Source organism: Porites lutea, chromosome 2 (genome assembly GCF_958299795.1).
Source record: "Porites lutea chromosome 2, jaPorLute2.1, whole genome shotgun sequence".
NCBI lineage: Eukaryota > Metazoa > Cnidaria > Anthozoa > Scleractinia > Poritidae > Porites > Porites lutea.
The window spans coordinates 12,707,573-12,726,189 of NC_133202.1; the positions used below are offsets into that span (position 1 = coordinate 12,707,573).

At 39.1% G+C, this 18,617-nt stretch overlaps 2 protein-coding genes across 2 annotated transcripts; both read right to left on the bottom strand.

The window, feature by feature from the left end:
• Positions 1-688: 688 nt before the first annotated feature.
• LOC140927764 (ribosome assembly protein METTL17, mitochondrial-like) lies at positions 689-15,559 on the bottom strand. Its single transcript, XM_073377448.1, has 17 exons — positions 15,462-15,559; positions 13,712-13,907; positions 13,122-13,250; positions 11,159-11,462; positions 9,652-9,733; positions 9,077-9,150; positions 8,588-8,682; positions 7,723-7,796; positions 7,401-7,508; positions 6,565-6,633; positions 5,215-5,254; positions 5,021-5,085; positions 4,856-4,948; positions 4,313-4,397; positions 3,804-3,881; positions 2,179-2,218; positions 689-1,158 (listed from the first exon to the last, which is right to left on the bottom strand). Exons 1-17 carry the CDS (start codon positions 15,540-15,542, stop codon positions 1,035-1,037), a joined length of 1,737 nt encoding a protein of 578 aa, XP_073233549.1. The 5' UTR covers positions 15,543-15,559; the 3' UTR covers positions 689-1,034.
• An 860-nt stretch (positions 15,560-16,419) lies between these two features.
• Positions 16,420-18,600, bottom strand: LOC140926642 (prefoldin subunit 4-like). The gene is made up of 4 exons (XM_073376361.1): positions 18,538-18,600; positions 18,297-18,407; positions 18,062-18,132; positions 16,420-16,683 (listed from the first exon to the last, which is right to left on the bottom strand). The coding sequence occupies exons 1-4, from the start codon at positions 18,556-18,558 to the stop codon at positions 16,482-16,484; spliced, it is 405 nt and encodes a 134-aa protein (XP_073232462.1). The 5' UTR covers positions 18,559-18,600; the 3' UTR covers positions 16,420-16,481.
• Between the last annotated feature and the right edge of the window lie 17 nt (positions 18,601-18,617).

Here is an 18,617-nt window from a genome sequence, read left to right on the forward strand (position 1 = left end):
AACTCTAAAAATATCAATCATACTTGTTTTGGCTTTCATTACGTGGTAAAATCCCGCTATCTGGACAGCACGCGCTTCTATCCGGTGTATAGGTATTAGGGGAACCAATTGCTTTATCCACCTTTAGTAATTATTGCTCAGTCAATTCCATGTGTTCTGATCCCCCCGGGCATTTTTCAAGTTGTTCTCCAACGATGAGCATTTGTGGAGAATTTGTCTGTAATTGATATTTCTTAGAACTTTTAAATAGGACAATCTATTTCACATTACGACTTCTTAAGCACTGCACTACAAAAAAGACTACGTTTTTTTTTCTAGAAATATCGCCATCAATACAGACCATAATCCTGCCAAAATGTAAACTCTGCAAAAGATTTATGGGAGAAGTTATAGGAACCTTTTGTTACAAATGCCCGAGGCGGTGGGGGGATGTACTTGGAGAATACAATAGGGGACTGACAGAAAAAACGTCCCACCGTACACCGTGTTAGCAGGCATGCAAAAGACAGTCTTGTTGCTTGCTATCGATTGGAATAATTAAGCGTGAGGCGGTATAAACAACAAGAATTTTCATTTGAATCATTCCATGTAAAACTGATGTATGTAGATCGTCTTTTTTTTTTATTATTAATTCCTATTACCGTGGGGGTGGGAGGGGGGGGCTTATTTATTTCACGCACGTTTGAGGGGGAGACTTATTAAACAGGAGGGCTTATGTTGGTATCAATCCTGCATGAAGAACTAGAAAGCAAAGTGGGCAAGCTCAGGCACAAGAAGTTAGACGTCAAGCAGCCGAAGAATAAAAAAACGCCGAACTTCCAGCGAGTGAGTAAACCATACCGGATCAGTCCCCAGTCCTCACAGTCGTGATTAATTGATACAGTCTATCTATCTTAAGAATAAGGAGGAAGGGAAAATTGCATAAAAGACAGGGAGGGTAGGGGGCTTAATAGAAGATTTAAGGTATTTATTTACGGCTTTGCATTACATTGGTTACTTGGTGGCAGGTCATTATTAGTTTTAATTGCTCCTCTTTATTGAGAAGAACTGACTTCTTTCGTAACAGTTGACCTGTTTTTCACTGGTCTTTGCCTATCTTCTGGATCCGGTAACAAGTCACCCCACTTTGTCAAGTGCCGAGCACACTTGTAAATGTCGCTGGAAAAAAAAAATGAAAACCACATCAACAGGTCGTTTCCAAGTTCCAAACACTCTCACTTTCAAAACTAAGCTAAGTGTTAAACCTTTCTTACGAAAATGAGGTTTACATGTATTTGCATGGGAATATGGAAAGCATTTTCGTATAAACGGCTTTGCACTCAGCCTTGCTTTGAAACAGAGACTTGATTGAGCTGACTCGGACTTGGTATATTTGTGTGGTCTGACCTCAGCTTATTTGTAGGGGGAAAGCGATGCGTGAGGACACAAAAAACGGCTTTCTTATAGAATGTGTTCGTTTGGGAAACTTTCCCACATTTCAAAATCTAAATCCACAGTGTGGATTTAGATTTTGAAATGTGGACTTCAGATTTACAATTAAACACGAAATTCAGAAACGGATTCACAGGCCAAGAAATCTGCCCTTGTATTTTCTTTCAATCCATTTATTTTTTGGGGAAATCCTAAAAAGGAATGGAAAAATGTCCTCAAGAACAGTGGTCTCGTACGTGCTCACATCAAGACCACTGTTCACGAGAAGGCGAGAACAGTTTTTCACTATCCTTTTACGGATTTCTCTTAAAATAAAAAGGTTAAGGGTGATCCAGGGATTACGGATTTCTAAATCTCAATCCAGATTTCCCAGTAGAACGCAACCTTAGTGAGTAGCTGGAAAAACTACACAAATAGGATTTAACTGACTTGACACACTGACAGCCGGCTTCTGGGTACGAGATTTATGTCCGATTTGATGGTCTGTAGTTAACTTTTGGCAGGGAAAATCTCTACTGCCAGTATCCAGTGGTTTGCACCTTTTTCCCTGTGGGTACCCATACAAGTCAAATGGTTTGTCTCATGGAGTTATCATGGAAAAATAACATATATGCAAAAGCGTCCTATTTTCTTTGGTTACTATGCTTTGCTTGAAGTTAAATTTTGCCAGGCAAAATCCTTAGGACTCGAACGGTTGGCTGGCATGGAGTTACCGTATCATTGAAAAATAATATATTATTTACAAACCTATCCTTCTTTCTGGTCAATATCTTTTGCTTTAAGTCACCTAAAATCAAAAAAGATAGGCTAGGTTTAACCATTTTTCCCGGGGAGGGGTACTGCCATATATGAGCTATAAAGTTATGTGCCTCTGTGACGGGTATGGTTTTCAAGCAGTTTATTCTGGAGTAGGGTTTAGAAATCGGGGAGTTTCGGTCTAGAATAGCGTATCATTTTTTAAGAAACTGAGCTGTTGGTTTAAGACAGAATCCATCAGGAAACTGAGTAATTTTTATTTTCTGTGGACAAAACTCTTGTTTTTAGAATATTTTAAACGATATCATATTTTTCTTTACATTTTTCAAGGGCTATATATGTAATTAGTTATTTGTGTAATAACACCAAAGAAAATTTCTAATGAGGGCCTGAGAAAATATATGTCAAATTTCCCAAACTGACATCTTACGCATGAAATTTTCAGAATTTTACCTGTGTTTTCACAATTCTTGTGAAATTTTTACATTTGTTTTCTTGGGCTCCCATGAAAAATAGTCTTTGGTGTTATTACAGATAACTAATTATGTCTACAGCCCTTGAAAAATGTAAAAAAGAATGCGATATGTATTAAATTATTCTGGTACAAGGTTTTTGTCCACTGTTACTGGAAATTACCCAATTTCCTGATGGATTCCGTTATAACCTTCTAGTCTAGACAAGGGAAACCGGGAACTGACACTCAACAATATTACATCAGCAAATTGACATTTACCTCCAACTCAGTTTTTAAGCAAAGAAAGAGTGACCTTCAGTAGCTTCTGTACAATTTCGACTCTGGGATAGCAAGGGGTTTTGGGGGGGTTAGTCTTGTATGGGTTAGCAAAATTCTCCTGAACTAGGTCTGGTATAGGCTAAGGCCGAGGTCCAAGCAGCACATCCCCACCCAAAAATTCTTAAAGTACCTCGCCCTGGACCATATCTTTTTTAAAATCGTGACACATATCATCCTCAGATAGCTAGAAACCCGCGCCACAGACGGAAAGAAAGTTCAGGCCCCATTTTTTTTTCAAAAACTGGATAATGCTATCCACTGGATAAATTGCTATCCAAAGGATAATGTAATTTGTTTTTCTAAAATATATCCTCTGAAAAGTGATTTATCTAGTCCCAGTTGTTCAAAAGGTGTATACCGCTATCCAGTCGATAAATCTCTATCCAGTGGATAGTGCAATTGGTTTCCCAAAAACTTATCCGCTGGACAGTGATTTATCCCGTGCATAGCGCTATCCACCGGATAAATATCTATCCAGTGGAGAGTGCAATTGGTTTCCCAAAACAATATCCGATGGATAGTGATTTATCCGGTGGATAGCGCTATCCAACGTTTGAACAACCGGAGCCTGGTTAAGTTTATCTGCAAAACAGCCTTGTACTGGGCCCCATTCTGTGTACCAGGATTTAAGAACGCGCTATGATTGACCTGTTAAAAAAGCCATTTTCAATTTGCTAATCAGGTTGAAGAGAATTTCGAAACGCATTTCTGGTAACTCGTTCAGCCCGTTGGGGACCTAAGACAAGGATCTCGGCACTGCTTAGGAGACGTTACTAACCGAGGTTAAGTTATTTCTGCGACGCAGGCTAAAACGCAAACGTACCTGAGCTACAGCAAAGCTTGCAAATAACATGTCTCCTTCTCAATCTCACGGGTTGCAAGACACGGGGCCAAGCTTTCTCTAAAAAAAAAAATAAAAGAAGAAAACAACAACAACAACAAATTGTGAAACCAATCACAAGGTAAACTGCCGCCCAGTTGGCTCAATTGGATAAGTGCCGGCCTGCCGAGCGGGAGGCCGTTGGTTCAAACCCCGGCTGGATCAACCCTGTACTCAGGGTCTTAAAATAACTGAGTAGAAAGTGCTCCGTTTGTGAATACATATGCAAACGGTTAGACTAGTTTTTGCGATAAGGACGATAAACTGTAGGCCCGTCTAGCTCACAACCCTTGAACATGTAAATTGTGCGGGACGTTAAGGAACCCACCCACGGTTCGAAAAGATTAGGGGACGTAGTCCGCCGTGTGGTGGTCTATCTCTCACGGAGGGAGGGACTGTTACGGGCCCGAGTAGAGGCGCCACGCGCTGTTGCAGTGACCCTGTTTACTTACCGACTGGATCTCTTTGACCTTTTCTAAGAACTATGTATGAAAATCTCTCCGTGTGAAATCCGTACTTCTTTAACCTTGTATTTTTCTGTTGGAAACATAAATCAGATCCAGTGAGCCAAGGCGCTGATGCACCAAAACGGCAAAAAACAATAGCTAAGCTGACCCAAAAATTCCTATGAAAATCTTTTTCCACTACCCGCCTGCACCTCTTTTCTCCTGAAGGCTTTCCAAAAAACGTTCCCCACCGAAACGACACCAGTAAGCGTCCAGCAAAAGAAAAAAATAAAGAAAAGAAAAGCGAAAAAATAGGGGAGAAAGGAAAGTAAAAGGTAAAACCGAGCCTGTTGTGTCACTTCGGCATGTCCGACCTTCGGAAAGCAATATTTTTTAATCTGGAAAAGTAGGCCGCACAGTGTTCGAACGGTAAACGGCTTTTTGGTACGTTTTAGCTCTTAACAGCAAGGCAGTGACCAGAAAACGGCGCGACTATCTTCAAAAAAAAAATTCCCAGGGGCGAATGGGTTAAGGATGAGGACAAATTACCTGGCAGAAGGCCAGTTGAACTCTTTGCTCGAAGTTACATGGATGGTCTCTTGTTTCAGCGTCAGATCTTGCACACTCGACATCGTGAGGACACTAAGAAAACGTAAGGTAGGTTATAAAATGCTTATTGGAGGAAAACGGTAGATGACTTTAAAAGAAACTTACAGGAGAAAAAACGAAACCCCTCTCCATTTCCTCAGCTGCCGGGTCGAAGATTTGATGCTCTTCATCTATAAGCAACACAAAAACTGTTTGATACAAATCTTATCACCGTGACAGCATTCATTTCAAATAGGCTTTGTTATTGGAGAAACTCACTTTTCTTAAAGCAACTAATATAATATAAGATTTATACTCACTTGCTGAAGTTTCGCCTTCTGCAGTTTCATACCCTCCCTCCTGTAACGTGAATACAGAAATTTTATAAAACTAATGATACGAATTAATCCATCTGGTATCGTAAGACTACTTTGAAAATTGTGCTTTTAGCTTCTCCCACTAAAATATATAAATACTTATCTCCCATACGAGGACACCATCGGGGCCAGGCATAGGTTTTCCCGTTTTGAAGGATGGAAAAACCTCAAGCGATCACTATTACAAGAACTCAGGAATAAAAATTGGAGTAAAGGTGGATTTCCTCCTGTTGCGTGATTTTTACCCGCGTGCGCACGCGCGCGAGTAAATAAAATAGAGGCGATGTATGAAGTGTTCCCTGTAAACGCAAAGGTTGAGCGAGAACTTTTACGTTTACGCACGCAAAAAATACGCGACAGTGGAAATCCACCCTACAAAAGCTGTTGACTTATAACTATAACGAGAGAGACTACATCCATCTTCAGTAAACAAAATCATACAGTTCTTACAATTTGCTTTCTGTTCAAACATAGAATATAACGACTTTTTGTGGTAGTTTTTCCTTACTGTTCTCTTAAGGGAATTGATGTTACTTTCAACCGAACTCGAGAAGGAAGATCGCTTTCAAGTATAGAAGTGACTACTTGCAGGAAGTCAAAATCAATGCACGGTTTTATCGATGAATTTCCTGCGGGACCGTAGTTTGTTGTGCTTTGCCGGACGTTTAATTATAACTGTCATCTGGTTAAGAATTGTTTATTGTGGGCAGCAAGAGGAGCCCACAACCCTAATCTTCGCGTTGCTTATACGCATCCACGGCACGTACATAACCACCAAGAATGAATGGAACGCGCAGAACGCAATCTGATCTGACGCGCGCTCGGACCTTCTAAATCTGTTCACCGGTGTTTTGACCATCTATCACGTGAAACGTACGCAATGGGCAGCGTTACAGCAAGAGCGTTTTGACCTTCTATCGTTAAAGCCCGCACTCCGTAACCTTCGGTTACCCCCGCTTAAACTAATGAGCCAACAACTCCCCGCCAATATTTCTTTTGTTCCTGATCGCCTAAATGTAGCGCAACAATGGATCCTTCTGCACAGCTCTTCCAAGATTGTTGGACTGGTTGGACCAAACAAGCGCAAGACAAATGGCCTCCTTGAACATTATAAGCGTCGCTCGAATTCTGGTAACTTATCAATTTTAAGCCACAATGTACTGCAAGTCCCAACATAGTCGGGTTTGGTTACATCCGTTTTCAAACCATTGCCAACACAATCCAACAACTACTAACATTCTTGGGCCAACGATGTTGGGAGTTGTTGCGTCGGTTTGGGCGTGGCCAAGTTACCTTGAGGACTAGAGTTCTAGCATCAGATGTTATTTCAAATCCTTCAGAATTCCCATGTTCAATAATGACCTAAAACAAGTATAAATGCACGTTTTTATGAAGTAATACTTCTTAAGCACTCTTCAGAACAGAAAATATTTAGTTTGTCTAAGCTGAGAGGGATGATGGGGGCGGGGCTGGGTAGGGCGGGGAGGGAAGGGGGAGAATTCTTCCCCCTTCTCGTCGGACGAGTCCAATCACTTGAGGGATGCTACAGAGTCACTAGCGAGTGTTAGCATACAGCCATTTCTAGTAACGTCGGAAGGTTGCGACAATAGAGAGACTAAGATTCACGTTTACCGCAAACGGCAAAAATCAAAAATCCCCCTGCCACCCCAATCCCCTAACTAGGTCAATATTTGAAATGCGTATTGAGCAGAAGAATTGTTCTGACGATAACGCCTTTATAAAGGACGCATACAACTTTAAATTTAGGGAAAGACAATTTCGTCGTCGCATGTTTATGTCATCGGCAAAAAGTTGCATCAGGAAGTTTTAAGGGCCTAATCGGTGCAATGGCAGCACAAAAATGTAACAAAAAGTGTGATGCACGTGTATAAATCCTTTGCTTCAGCCTATTGTTTTTCATGTTCTCGTTGCCGTTACCGTCGTTGTTGCTCAAGATCACCCAACAAGTCTTAACAGGCAATTTAGAGTTTCACTGGGGTCGTAATTAGGTCTCCGCTCGCCGTTTGAAACCACCAATTACATGTAAAAGCATTCTAAGCCTCAATTTTGCAAAAAAAAAAAAAACAACAACAACAACAACAAAAACAAAAACAACGATTTAAACTTACCAAAAAGTCGCTTGTTTTCCCCCATAAGCTTCTAACAGCCATTTGCCTCAGGGAAACCTTTGGAATTTCACTAAGAGCGTAGGAGGCTACTACGACATTGTAGGTGATCTGTGTACATAAAAGTAGACATCAGGTAATACAAGTTATTAATAATTCATCTTCATCATCATCATCACTTGTAAAATAGCCAGGTGGTTCTTCTTCTACCAGTTGGGATTGTTATCCTCCATTTGAATTATTTGTTTCATTGTCCCTGAAAAGCCCTAAATGGGGAGAGGATAGTTAAGTATTGAAATTTAAATTTATTTCCGCATAAACTTACCAAATTGGAAACGGGTAAAAATCTTTTGAAATACACTCTTGGAATGTGAAGAGACTTATTGAGTCCTTCCCCACCTGAATGTCAAATAACAAGAACAACAAAAATGAATAGCGCTTGTAATGTTCTTCATGCAGCATAATTATCATTTCACTCACTCAGCAAGGTATTCATCTCTCACATACTGAGATCCTCAGTGAGCAGAGTATTAGACTGGTGTTTAAAGGTAATTAGGGGTCTATTTTCATCAAAGGGAAATAATTAAACCTAATAATTATTTAGAATTCTGCATCCTTTTAACTGCTGTATATGCACTGTCCTTTAAATCACAAAAACAGAAAATTTTCTCGACTTTTTCGCAGCCATAAAATGCATCTGTTATTAAACCCTCTTGAGCCCTTTTAAGGACCAAGATGACTGATTTCTTTTACTCTTTCATGCAAATGTCAAATGTCAGCAAGCTCAGAGTTGAGGCTCCTTTTTTACACATCTCTAACACAGCCATCTCTCAAATAAAGGCCCATACTGGCACCTCTCTCCAACGAAAAAAGCACAGAAGAGCTGAGAGCAGCTATGTTGGATAGTGAGACCTGGAGGAGGCGTGCTGGGTTGAGGCATGCTCTTGCTCGGCCATAGTAGTAGTAGTAGTCTCCACCATGGCCATTGTAGAGAGGTTCCACTCTACTTCTTTAGAGGTTATTATTTGTAGGACGTGAAATGTTGAGCACTATAATAACATGTTTGCACTTTACCAGGAAGACTAAAGGACTCTTAACAAAGGGAGCAACAAAATTAATTCTCAGTTCTTAGATACCCACAAAGAAGGTCTGGCACTTATTATTTAAATGTCAAAGATACAGGTCATTACCTCTTAAGAGATATTCAGCTACATTGTTCATATCCTGCGACACATCCACACACTGATATTCCCTGATTGAGTCGCCCCATTTCTCATGAGCTGCCCTACAATTATATTAATATAAGAAAATTAAAAGATAATGTCATCTTTCAGGAAATGCTAAAATTTTTATTTTTTAGCTAATGATATTTTATTTGAAAGATTTTTTTCTCCATAATTTACAAAAGAGTAAAATTCTGCAGTACAGAAACCCTCTTAACAGATGGTTTTGTTCATCCTGACCAAAACCTCAAATATTTTTTATATCATGAATTTTCCTATGCTCAGTGGTGATCTGTTTCCTGTCGAGAACTGCTCACTTTTAGAACCTAACATAGGAGGTTGACAGACTTTCAAAACTTGTGCTTAATATCAAATCCCTGAGCTGGGCTAAGAACAGTGGGAACCAATGTAAATGTCCTGCCCCAGTCTAAATTCTCATCTTCAAATTTGATTTACCACACTCCCATTCCAGTGCCTGAACCAAAGTCTAGTAGAGTCTCTGGCTTAAAATCTGGTTCTCGCCGACTTATCTAAAACCAAATGAAACAAACATCCATGAATTTCATCAAAAATAATACCAGTATTTAAAGGACACTTCCGAACAAAAGGAAAGTTAAAAATTAATGTGTCTATGGGTATTTGCAATTTAAGGAACTTTGCTCACTGAGGGGAGTGCTGCACTATAAAAATGATGTCTTTTTTTCCTCTGGGGAGTAAGGAGGGGGGGGATTGGCACTGCTAACCTGGGTGGTACACGTACAACCTAACATGATATCTGTGTTCAGTTAAAGTTGTGGTAATTTTGGGGATAGTTTTGGGCATAAACTGAAACTTGATACCCATAGTATGCCAGTTAATTTATTGTTATTGGTGCCTCTTCCAGAGGGGGTGAATTGACCACGCTCATAGAAAGTGGGCCTAAGTGATTTTTGGGTGCTGATTTTATAAGGAAAACCCCTTTGGACCTTAGAATACAATATTTATAACAATGTGCACTCAAATGACTTGTCAGTGCAGTTACCAGTACCTACCTCATGAAATACTCTTAATGTAGCACCATAACTAGCAGGTATCCGACTTGCTGCATATGCCACAGACTCTCTTTTGTTGTATCTACAGTTTGTACAAGTCAATACTTAAACTTCAGCTCTTTGTATGAGATGTATGTCAAATAAGCATTTCAGAGGAAGTATTTAAAACAAAATTTATTGAACAGTGAGTTAGGTCAAGGAATTTATTATCGAACATCAACATCTATTATCAGATGCCGAAACACGTTCCATATTAGTCACTGACATTTCTAGGCTGAAAATATAAAAAAAGAAATGCTTAGTAGATCACCTGAGGCAGCTGCAGGAAGATTTTGTGTCCTTTACGAATCAATTTCACCATGCGAAGCTATTCAGAGACTTTGAAAACATTGCATGTGTTCGTATTGATTTTACAAGGGATTGTATGGCTGTTCGATGATAGATTTGTGGGCTTGCTGAAGTTAAAAAGCTCTATTTCAGCGGTAGCATTCACAATGGCGTAAAGTCCTCTGCTGGTGAAAATGAAGCTTCCGTGACCTTTTTGGATGCCCTTTTTTGGCAAATTTTCTTTGCATGGTTGGTTAATTTAAAATAGAAGAAACGCCATTTTCTTCTGCGGTACAGGAAAAGAAGGCCTATTCTGTTTTTGAGTTTTCTCTTTTCTCGGCCATTGGATAATCAGCCACGTCTTATAATACATACGAATACCTTACGTATGAAATGACTCCTGGGTTTAAACCTTTCACAATTTCAAAATGAGCTGCACCGAAAGACAATCTAAATTTAACTTTCTAGACCCCTTAATACTAACCTGTGCCACAGATGCAACTAAAATTCAAGTTACCATAAGTCAGTGTGCAAATTAAAACAGCCCAAAAGGCCTTGTTCCAGGTTCCCACCTGACAGTGTACTAGTAATGACTGGCCCCTTAAAAAACCATTGTTGACTTTCCAATCAAGTTGAGTGGAAACATGAAACACATTTTCGGTAATTCGTTGTGTCAATTGAGGGCCTAGAACAAGGGTATTGGTGCTGCTTTACAGTCACTAACCAGGGGCACCCAACGTCAATTTTAGGAAAATATCTATTTTCGGAACATATGTTGTAAAATTTCTTGCTTGCCTGCCTCTCCTAGGATTTTCGAACATCTAAAAAATGGTATAATTGCCCATTTTTAATGAATTTTTACCCTAAAAAGGTCACCTAGAATTTTCGGGAGCCTTTTTCCTAGCTGAAATGTTCAAAAAGGTAAGTTTTAATCCCTATAATTTTCGGGTCACTAGACTTTCAGCTAGGAAATCCACACAGATGAAAAAATTTTAGGGGATAAAAAATGCCTATATCTACCGTTTAAATACTAAAATACGTTAAAACAATGCTATTTTTAAGTGGTTTTGAACTATATTCTTGTTGGGTGCCCCTGACTAATGGGGTTAGACTAAAGTGACAAAGGCTATTTTAATCCATGCTCCTTTTTGGCGGGGAGCACATGATATACAAACCCTACCTTATTACTTTGTATTCAGCTCTCTTTGGCTTCTTTGTATTCTTGACTTTTGAACTTGTCACATTTACTACATTGTTATCAATCTCTTTAGCCATAATTTCGTCTGTTTCGTTTCCATCTTCATCATCAACCCTTTTGCCGTCATCATCCTGCGTGTTTCCATCACTTAAGTTGATTGATTCATAGTCTTCATAAAGTTCGTTCTCTTCATCCTCGCTAATATCTTCAAACTGTTCATCATATAATACATTTTCTCTTTCCTGACTTTCCAACTTTAAAATGTCTTCTGGATTGACTTCACTTTCTGTATAAACATCAAGATTAAAAACAATAATTAATAATAAAATAATATATTAAATACATGTTATTGACCAATCCTATTTGGTCAAGATGGGCACTGTACATTCATTTGTACAGTGTACATACATTTATTGACAAAGTTCTTTTTTGCATTTTCATGAACGAGATGAAGATAAGGCCAATATGCAGAAAGAATGAACAACCTGGCCAATGAAGGATTTAAATAACAGCCAAAAAGAGAAACTTCTGTTGTGGGACTGACGCAGGAAATTGCAAGCATCTTGCTCGCTTGGGTCGCCAGTCAGAACACAGGATTCATTTAATCTTGCCCACTTGAGGATTCAACCATTAACACTGTATGTAAATGTGACATTTTGAGTTACATGTAAAGTTACTGTAGGTGTCACATCAGAACATTGTAAAGTTCCAGCTTGTACCACTTGAGTTGCCGAATTAGTCAGGGAAGCAAATTGCATGAGAAAAATGATTCAACTTTTCCATTACATAGTGTTCCAGTTCTCACTGTTTTGCATCAGTAAAACAGGTGTGTAACCATTGTGAATGGGTTCAGCTATATATCAGCTACATTTTTTATTACTGGTGTCACATCACCTTGACTCTCTATATAAATCAGATACCTCTTTAAGACAGACATTCGGGGCCGGTCCCGAAGGTATCCATCTTAATAGAGAGAACTACAGTTGAACCTCGATTATCCGGACTCGTTGGGACCAGACATAATAGTCCGGATAATCGAGGGTCCGGATAATCGAATATATGAATATTAATAAAGAACAAAACTGATTGAATTAAGAAAACAACATTTAATTGTGAAACAATGCTATTACAAATCATTTGGGGGGCCAGAAATTGGAGTGCCAGATGTTCATTGCTGAATAAACCAGGTATACAGGGCTTTATCAAGCTGTTCATCGTGTGCAACTTTCAGCAATTTTCGCTTCACTCTTTTGCTGGTCTCTAAGATGTCAGCAAACTTCATGCTCGTTTCCTTGTTCTTGTGGATATCAGAGATCTGCTGCTTACTAACGCCATATTCAGCTGACAAATTGGTTCCTTTTCCACCTTTCTCTAATCGCACAATTATAGACTGTTTATTTTTTATTGAAAAAATGGATTGCTTGCGCCTCAAAGACATGATGATTGTGAACACACGTTTGTGACGCTAGCTTGTTTGTTTTGCATACCACACCGAGCAAGCCAATAAAATGTAGTAGAGCTTGAAATTTTACTTAGCAACAATGCAACTCTGAGCCAATCAGAATGCATTTGAATGTTCTTCATTAGTTACAACACATCCGTGCGCTGTTTTTTTCTGTTTGAAAAGAAAAAAACCTCACTTTTGACTGCGCTTTTCAATGCTGTAGTTTTAAAAAGGATATGGCTATGGATCTTGATCATGACTAAAAAATATTTAGGACCAAATTGGGACCAGAGAAAAAGTCCGGATAATCGAGGAATCCGGATAATCGAGGCCCAGATAATCAAGGTTCGACTGTAGCTGTAATTTATGACCTTTCAGACAAATGATTCAAAGAGACCAAAAAATGTCTCCACTAGCTTCAAACAGCATTTTTGGTACAAACTCTCCAAACGTTTATGCTTGAGAAGAATACTCCTAACTTCATATTCAACTTCAGATTACCTGCTAATACTTCTCTACGCCTTTTAGATTCTCTGTATTTCTGCCATGTTTGCTCAGTTGGACGACCTCTGTTTTTAATATGCCTGGCAAGTTTTCTACCATCATTTTCAACCAGCTTTTTTGGGAATTCTGGAAGAAAATGCAAAATAAACTGAGTTTATGTTGGTAGCATATAAGGTTCACTCTATCTCCCTCTTTGGGCAAATTCAAAAGTCCACTCAATTTTTACCAAGGACATTCAAAAACAGAAATTGGTCGAATGCAGTAAATTTATAAACTATCCACTTTAAATTGAAAATCCTAACAAAAAAAAAGCTGTCATTTTTGAACATTTATCATACCTGTTTATTGTTAGAACAAAAATCAACAATACAAAAGAAACTTGACGCTTTGATGGCTCCTTATAGTTGTATTTCCAATAAGCAAAACAAAAAAACTCCCAGATTAAGCAACCGGTATTGAACCAAGTTTGATTCAGATTTTCCTTTCTTTTTTCACTCTAACAATTCATAGGAGATCACACAAAAGGAAATTCAGATTTAACTCAAGAGTTATTTTACTTTATACATTATGTACATTTGTACACTTACTTTTTAAAAACTGTTTAAGGTTTTTCTCTAGTTGATCAGGTAAATACACTGTCTTGAGATAAAACAATCCATCTGCTTCCTTGTTCCTCTTCTCCAAACCAGTTTTCCCATAGGCATGCTTCTCAATTCTAGTGTTTATTTCTTCTTCACTTTTAGAGGGTTCAACATGGATTGTACTAAAACTGGAAGACAACACCTAACAGGCAATAAAACAAGTTTTTCTCCTAAAATGACCAAACATCTGTGAGGCAAGAAATTTTACCACAAAAAAAAAACAGTTCTATAATGCTCTAGGCCTTTTTATTTACAAAAATGTTGAGAAAATGCAATAAGGGGTCATGAGACCAACCTCCGAGATCCAGGGTGGGATTTCGATTCATTGCAAGCAAGCTAACTGAATAAGGTGGAGGCATGTGTTTTTATCTGGAGGTCAGGGGGTTCAAGCCTCGCCCATTGCGTTGTTTCCTTAGACAAGGAACTTTACTCCACTATGTCTCTCTTCAGCCCAGGGCCCAGTTGTTCAAAGGCCAATTAACGCTTAACCTGGGGTTAAATCTAACCCGGGTTTCCTTTTTCTTATGTTCAAAAGTATTTTTCTCGGATAATTTTCTCTGTTTAGAGCTTCCAATCGTCAACTTACAGACAAAAAGAATTAAAACTGAAATGCTTTTTAAGCTTTCAAACCTGAATCAAAATCTCGCGCCAACCCTGGGTTATCTTAACCCAGCTTTGAACAACTCAGCCCAGGGCCGAGTTGTTCAAAGCTGGGTTAAGATAACCCAGGGCTAGTGCGAAATTTGAATTCAGATTTGAAAGTTTAAAAAGTAAATTCAGTTTAATTCTTTTTGTCAACAAGTTGATGATTGGATGCTGTTAAACATAACAGAGAAAATTATCCGAGAAAATGCTTTTGACCAAAAGAAAAAGAAACCCTGGTTAAATCTAACCCTGGGTTAAGCGCTAATCGGCCTTCGAACAACTGGGCCCAGGTGTATAAATGGGTACCGATGACATACTGCTGGGGGGTAACCCTGCAATGGACTAGCATCCCGTCCAGGGGGGAGTAGCAATACTCCTAGGTGCTTTATGCTAATGAAACCAGGATAAGCTCCGGCCATGTGGGCCTTTGGCTCGGGCGCGCTTTTACCTTTTAACTGAATAAGGGAAAGGAACCCTGAGTAGTGTCTCTTAGGTTATGTTCACACTAAATACACCAAGTAGCTTTTGTGCTGGCTTGAAAACTTCACCAGACAGGGCTACTTTTCACACATAAGAACAATCAGAGACTTTGACGTGATTTCTGCGATGGAGAGAAGCTGTGCTGCTCCGATCTTGAGATGTGTGGACAACTTGTTCCAGTTCTGTGCAGTTGCTGGCCTTAGTCATTTTGACTGAGAGATTTCTTAGGTTGAGTTTTGTTTTGTGCACACCTCAACAAAGCTGAAGACCCAGCAAAATTCAGTACCTTTCTAACAAAATAGTACATTGGCATTCATTGTTTTCACTGAACACCGATAGCAAGCACAAAAGGTCAGCTGATTTGAACCGAAAAGAAAAAAAGACCTTAAGTGAAGGAATTAAATGTCCTCTGAAGGCATTGCACGTACACGTTATAGTCGTGTGACATGAATGTATGGAAGAAAATTTCTGGCGGCAGTGACCTGTAGGCCCATGTGTAAAAATTATGAAGATAAAGAAATCTTTATCGGCTTGTAAAATGGTGGTAGAGAAAAAACGGATAAAATGGTACCTTAACTGATGCGCCAAGACGACGATTTAAAAGAAGCCAGCAACTTTTACATCCTCTCAAATCACGAAAACAGATCGCCATGACTTTTCTTCACTTGTGTCAAGGTAGAGGGGAAACTGGGACAAACAAAACTATTTACGTCATGTAGCGTGAATCAAACTGTACTGCAGACCTAACGACCGATCGTTTAGGAAATTACAGGCTCTTTAATATACACGGGGAAATGCTCTTTTGGCATGCTTAAAGTATTTGAAGTGCCTTAACGCAAGAGGGACATGGGGAAGGAGTTAAGGGGGCAGGGGGGTGTTCTGCTAAGGTCTAGGACCCCTAAGCCCATCCCACACCAAAAACGAAGGGAGTTTTCATTCACTATGTCATTTCTTGACATTTTAAATTAACCTTGTTTAGGTAAGTGGCAAGATATCAATGTTACATTAATAATAGTGAGAAGTTACACCTCATTCATTGACCAAGTAAAAAATGGAACCCCATGACACGCATGTGGCTCGGCAGCTTTTCACAAGCATCATAAAAGGCAGTATCCCTTTGTCTCCTCTCTCCAGCTCGGGTAGGTCTTTTTATATCACTAGTGTGGTTCTTTGGGTGGATTTAAAACAATAATACAATTCATCATCAATTCAGGGGCGTTTGATTCGATCAGGTTCAAATTACAGGTCATTGACTTTAACACTTTTTCTACCATGCAAAACTAAAATAGGAACTAGTGGAGCTTAGGTTAGCTAGGGGAAAACCAGGTCAAAAAAGCGGGAAAAACCTGACTAAGGACATCTCACCCAAAGATTTGCTTCTAACATTTCATTTACATCAAACCTGAACAGCTGCATCTTTTACAAATTATATATTAAGTCAAACATTATTCTTGAGTTTGTCAAGACAGGATGCCTCATTCACACTTACAAAATGACTGAGAAATTGAGCAGACCTAATTCTTTTATTAAATAAACTTAATACAGCTTCAAAAACAGCCACTAAATGGCTAGCAACAATATTGGATTTCTTTCATTCTTCCTCTGCCTCTAAATTTATGTTATTACCAAACTTGGCATAAAGTTTCACTTTCAAATCTCCTAAAAGAGCTTTGACTTCTCCAGACTGTGACTCCAGAGATTTGACTTCTTCCTGTAACTTGGATTTTGCATTCTCCAGGTACTCCTGAGTTTCTTCTGAAGACAGGTGAATGAACACCTCCCCTATTCTATAAGTAAGGAGTGTTAAGAAAGCAAACAACTTTTCTGCAAAACTAAATAAGACCAAGTTTTATGGTAGCCTGCAAACCTGGCAGGATTTAGCGATTTGCTGCCAACAAAAATCCCCCACAGCTTGGCCTCCAAAAAGTACATGTACCCTGCATGTAACAATCCTACCAGCTATGCAGACTGTTTTCTGGTAGACTTTAAAACTTCTTTGAAAAAGTTCCCCTCAAAAAAGGGATGGGTTGGCCTGGGGGTGGTTTGGTAAAATTGGAGCCCTTAAATTTTAATTCAAGCTTTAAGGAATAAAATAGTCTAGATCATTGTAATTTTCTATGACTTCTCTCACATACAAGTCTTAAACTGTGAACTAGTATTAAAGAAATGCCTTTTATTGACAACATTCTCTGACACTATATACAACAAATACATCATTCTAGAGAATTATAAGTAACACCTACAAATAACAAGCTGAGACAAACTAAAAAAAGTGGGCAACTAGGTTTCAAGTCTACCGGTAGCTACCGGTCCACATTCTTTTTGCAGCTTTCCTGCATTTTTGTGTTGCTTTTCTGTTTTAAGCTGCTCGTTGTTGTGATCTCTTGTTAAATTTCAGTCACTAGTGTGTCTGGTAGTAGCCAAAATTGTGCAAAGAAGTATGACCTTAGCCTGATTCAGAGGCAATGTCTGCTGTAATGCAGAATGAAACTGTAAAAGCTGAGTCCACATGTTTCCTCTTCTCTCATGACATTTGTGACAAATCTACCAGAAAGAGGTCTTGCAATACTAGTCTTATACTAATGGCCAGTGCAAGGAAAGGGTAAAAGAACAGCCCCGGGAACCCCCTGCCTTGACAGTACTCACCTCTTTCTTTAGGCAACTAGGAAATCTAAGGTTTTGCGTAAAACTCATATACTGAGGACCCTAGATGTTTCCAGCTAGTTTCAGAGCTTTGGGTTCCCTACAATTTTTCTAAGAGTGCAGCCTTCTTACTGAAAACCTGTGCAAGGGTGGTAGAGTGGTTGATGTTGATGGTGGGGATAGGGTAAGTGTAACATAGATAGATCATGAGCTTTGGTCTTTCAGTGTGCTGTATCATCGGGCGAACTGCAGAATAAAACAGGCAGGTACAAAACTTGCACCAGATCACCTCATTTACATACTTATAGGAAAAATAGGTCCCATTGTTTTCCGAATATGTAAATGAGTTGATCCGGTCTGAGTTTTGAACATGCTCGAATCAAAACCTTACTTGATGTTAGCACTCTTACTTGCCCTTTATAGCAGAAGCTAGGGTCAGATGATGAGTGCTCGCAATGGCTCAAAGCTTAGGTACCACAAAATGCACAGGCAAGCATTGTAGTTTAAAAAAAACGAAAATAAGGATATGGTATTGGTGCTGTGTCATCCTCTAACATCAAAAGCTCATCACCAGCATCCTCAAGATTCTGAAGTTCTTTCTGGAGAGACAGAAGCAAAAATATAGTAACATCAGCTTTTATTAAATTTATTATAGATCATCAGTGAGGCTCTTTTAGGACGGTTGCAAAAAGTGAAAATCATAACCTTAAACCACAGAGCATTATTCCAAAGCTTCCAAGAAATGCTGCGCCTTCTTGCATACCTTTTTCGCGTCTATTTCGTCCTGAAGTTCTTGCATTCTTGCAGTTTTTCGTGCGAACGTGTTGATCTGTTGTTGATCTTCGAATGTGATATTTGTGTCCTCTCCTCCAATCTGTAAGGAATTATTGCAGTCTAACATTACACTGACTCATTTACTTGAAAGTAAACCAAAAAGCACAAAGATGTGTAGCGCTGCTAAACATTACAATCCAAAAAACCCTTTGTAGGTTTTAAAACTCTACCTTTGGCTTGGAGGTCGCCATTTTGAATTTGAAGGCTTAGTGACCGCGCTACTTTAAGAGCGCGACTTCGTTGCTTGGAC

What these genes read in the sequence shown, in the direction of transcription:
- LOC140927764 (XM_073377448.1), bottom strand. Translation starts at nt 15,542, where the DNA reads ATGGCGATCTGTTTTCGTGATTTGAGAGGATGTAAAAGTTGCTGGCTT. An exon ending in GCGTAGAGAAGTATTAGCAG is followed by an intron (nt 11,463 to 13,121) that starts GTAATCTGAAGT and finishes ATGTTTATACAG; the next exon opens with AAAGTGAAGTCAATCCAGAA. An exon ending in CTAGAACTCTAGTCCTCAAG is followed by an intron (nt 5,255 to 6,564) that starts GTAACTTGGCCA and finishes TTCACGTTACAG; the next exon opens with GAGGGAGGGTATGAAACTGC.
- LOC140926642 (XM_073376361.1), bottom strand. Translation starts at nt 18,558, where the DNA reads ATGGCGACCTCCAAGCCAAAG. An exon ending in TGGCGACCTCCAAGCCAAAG is followed by an intron (nt 18,408 to 18,537) that starts GTAGAGTTTTAA and finishes AATTCCTTACAG; the next exon opens with ATTGGAGGAGAGGACACAAA. An exon ending in ACGAAATAGACGCGAAAAAG is followed by an intron (nt 18,133 to 18,296) that starts GTATGCAAGAAG and finishes CTGTCTCTCCAG; the next exon opens with AAAGAACTTCAGAATCTTGA.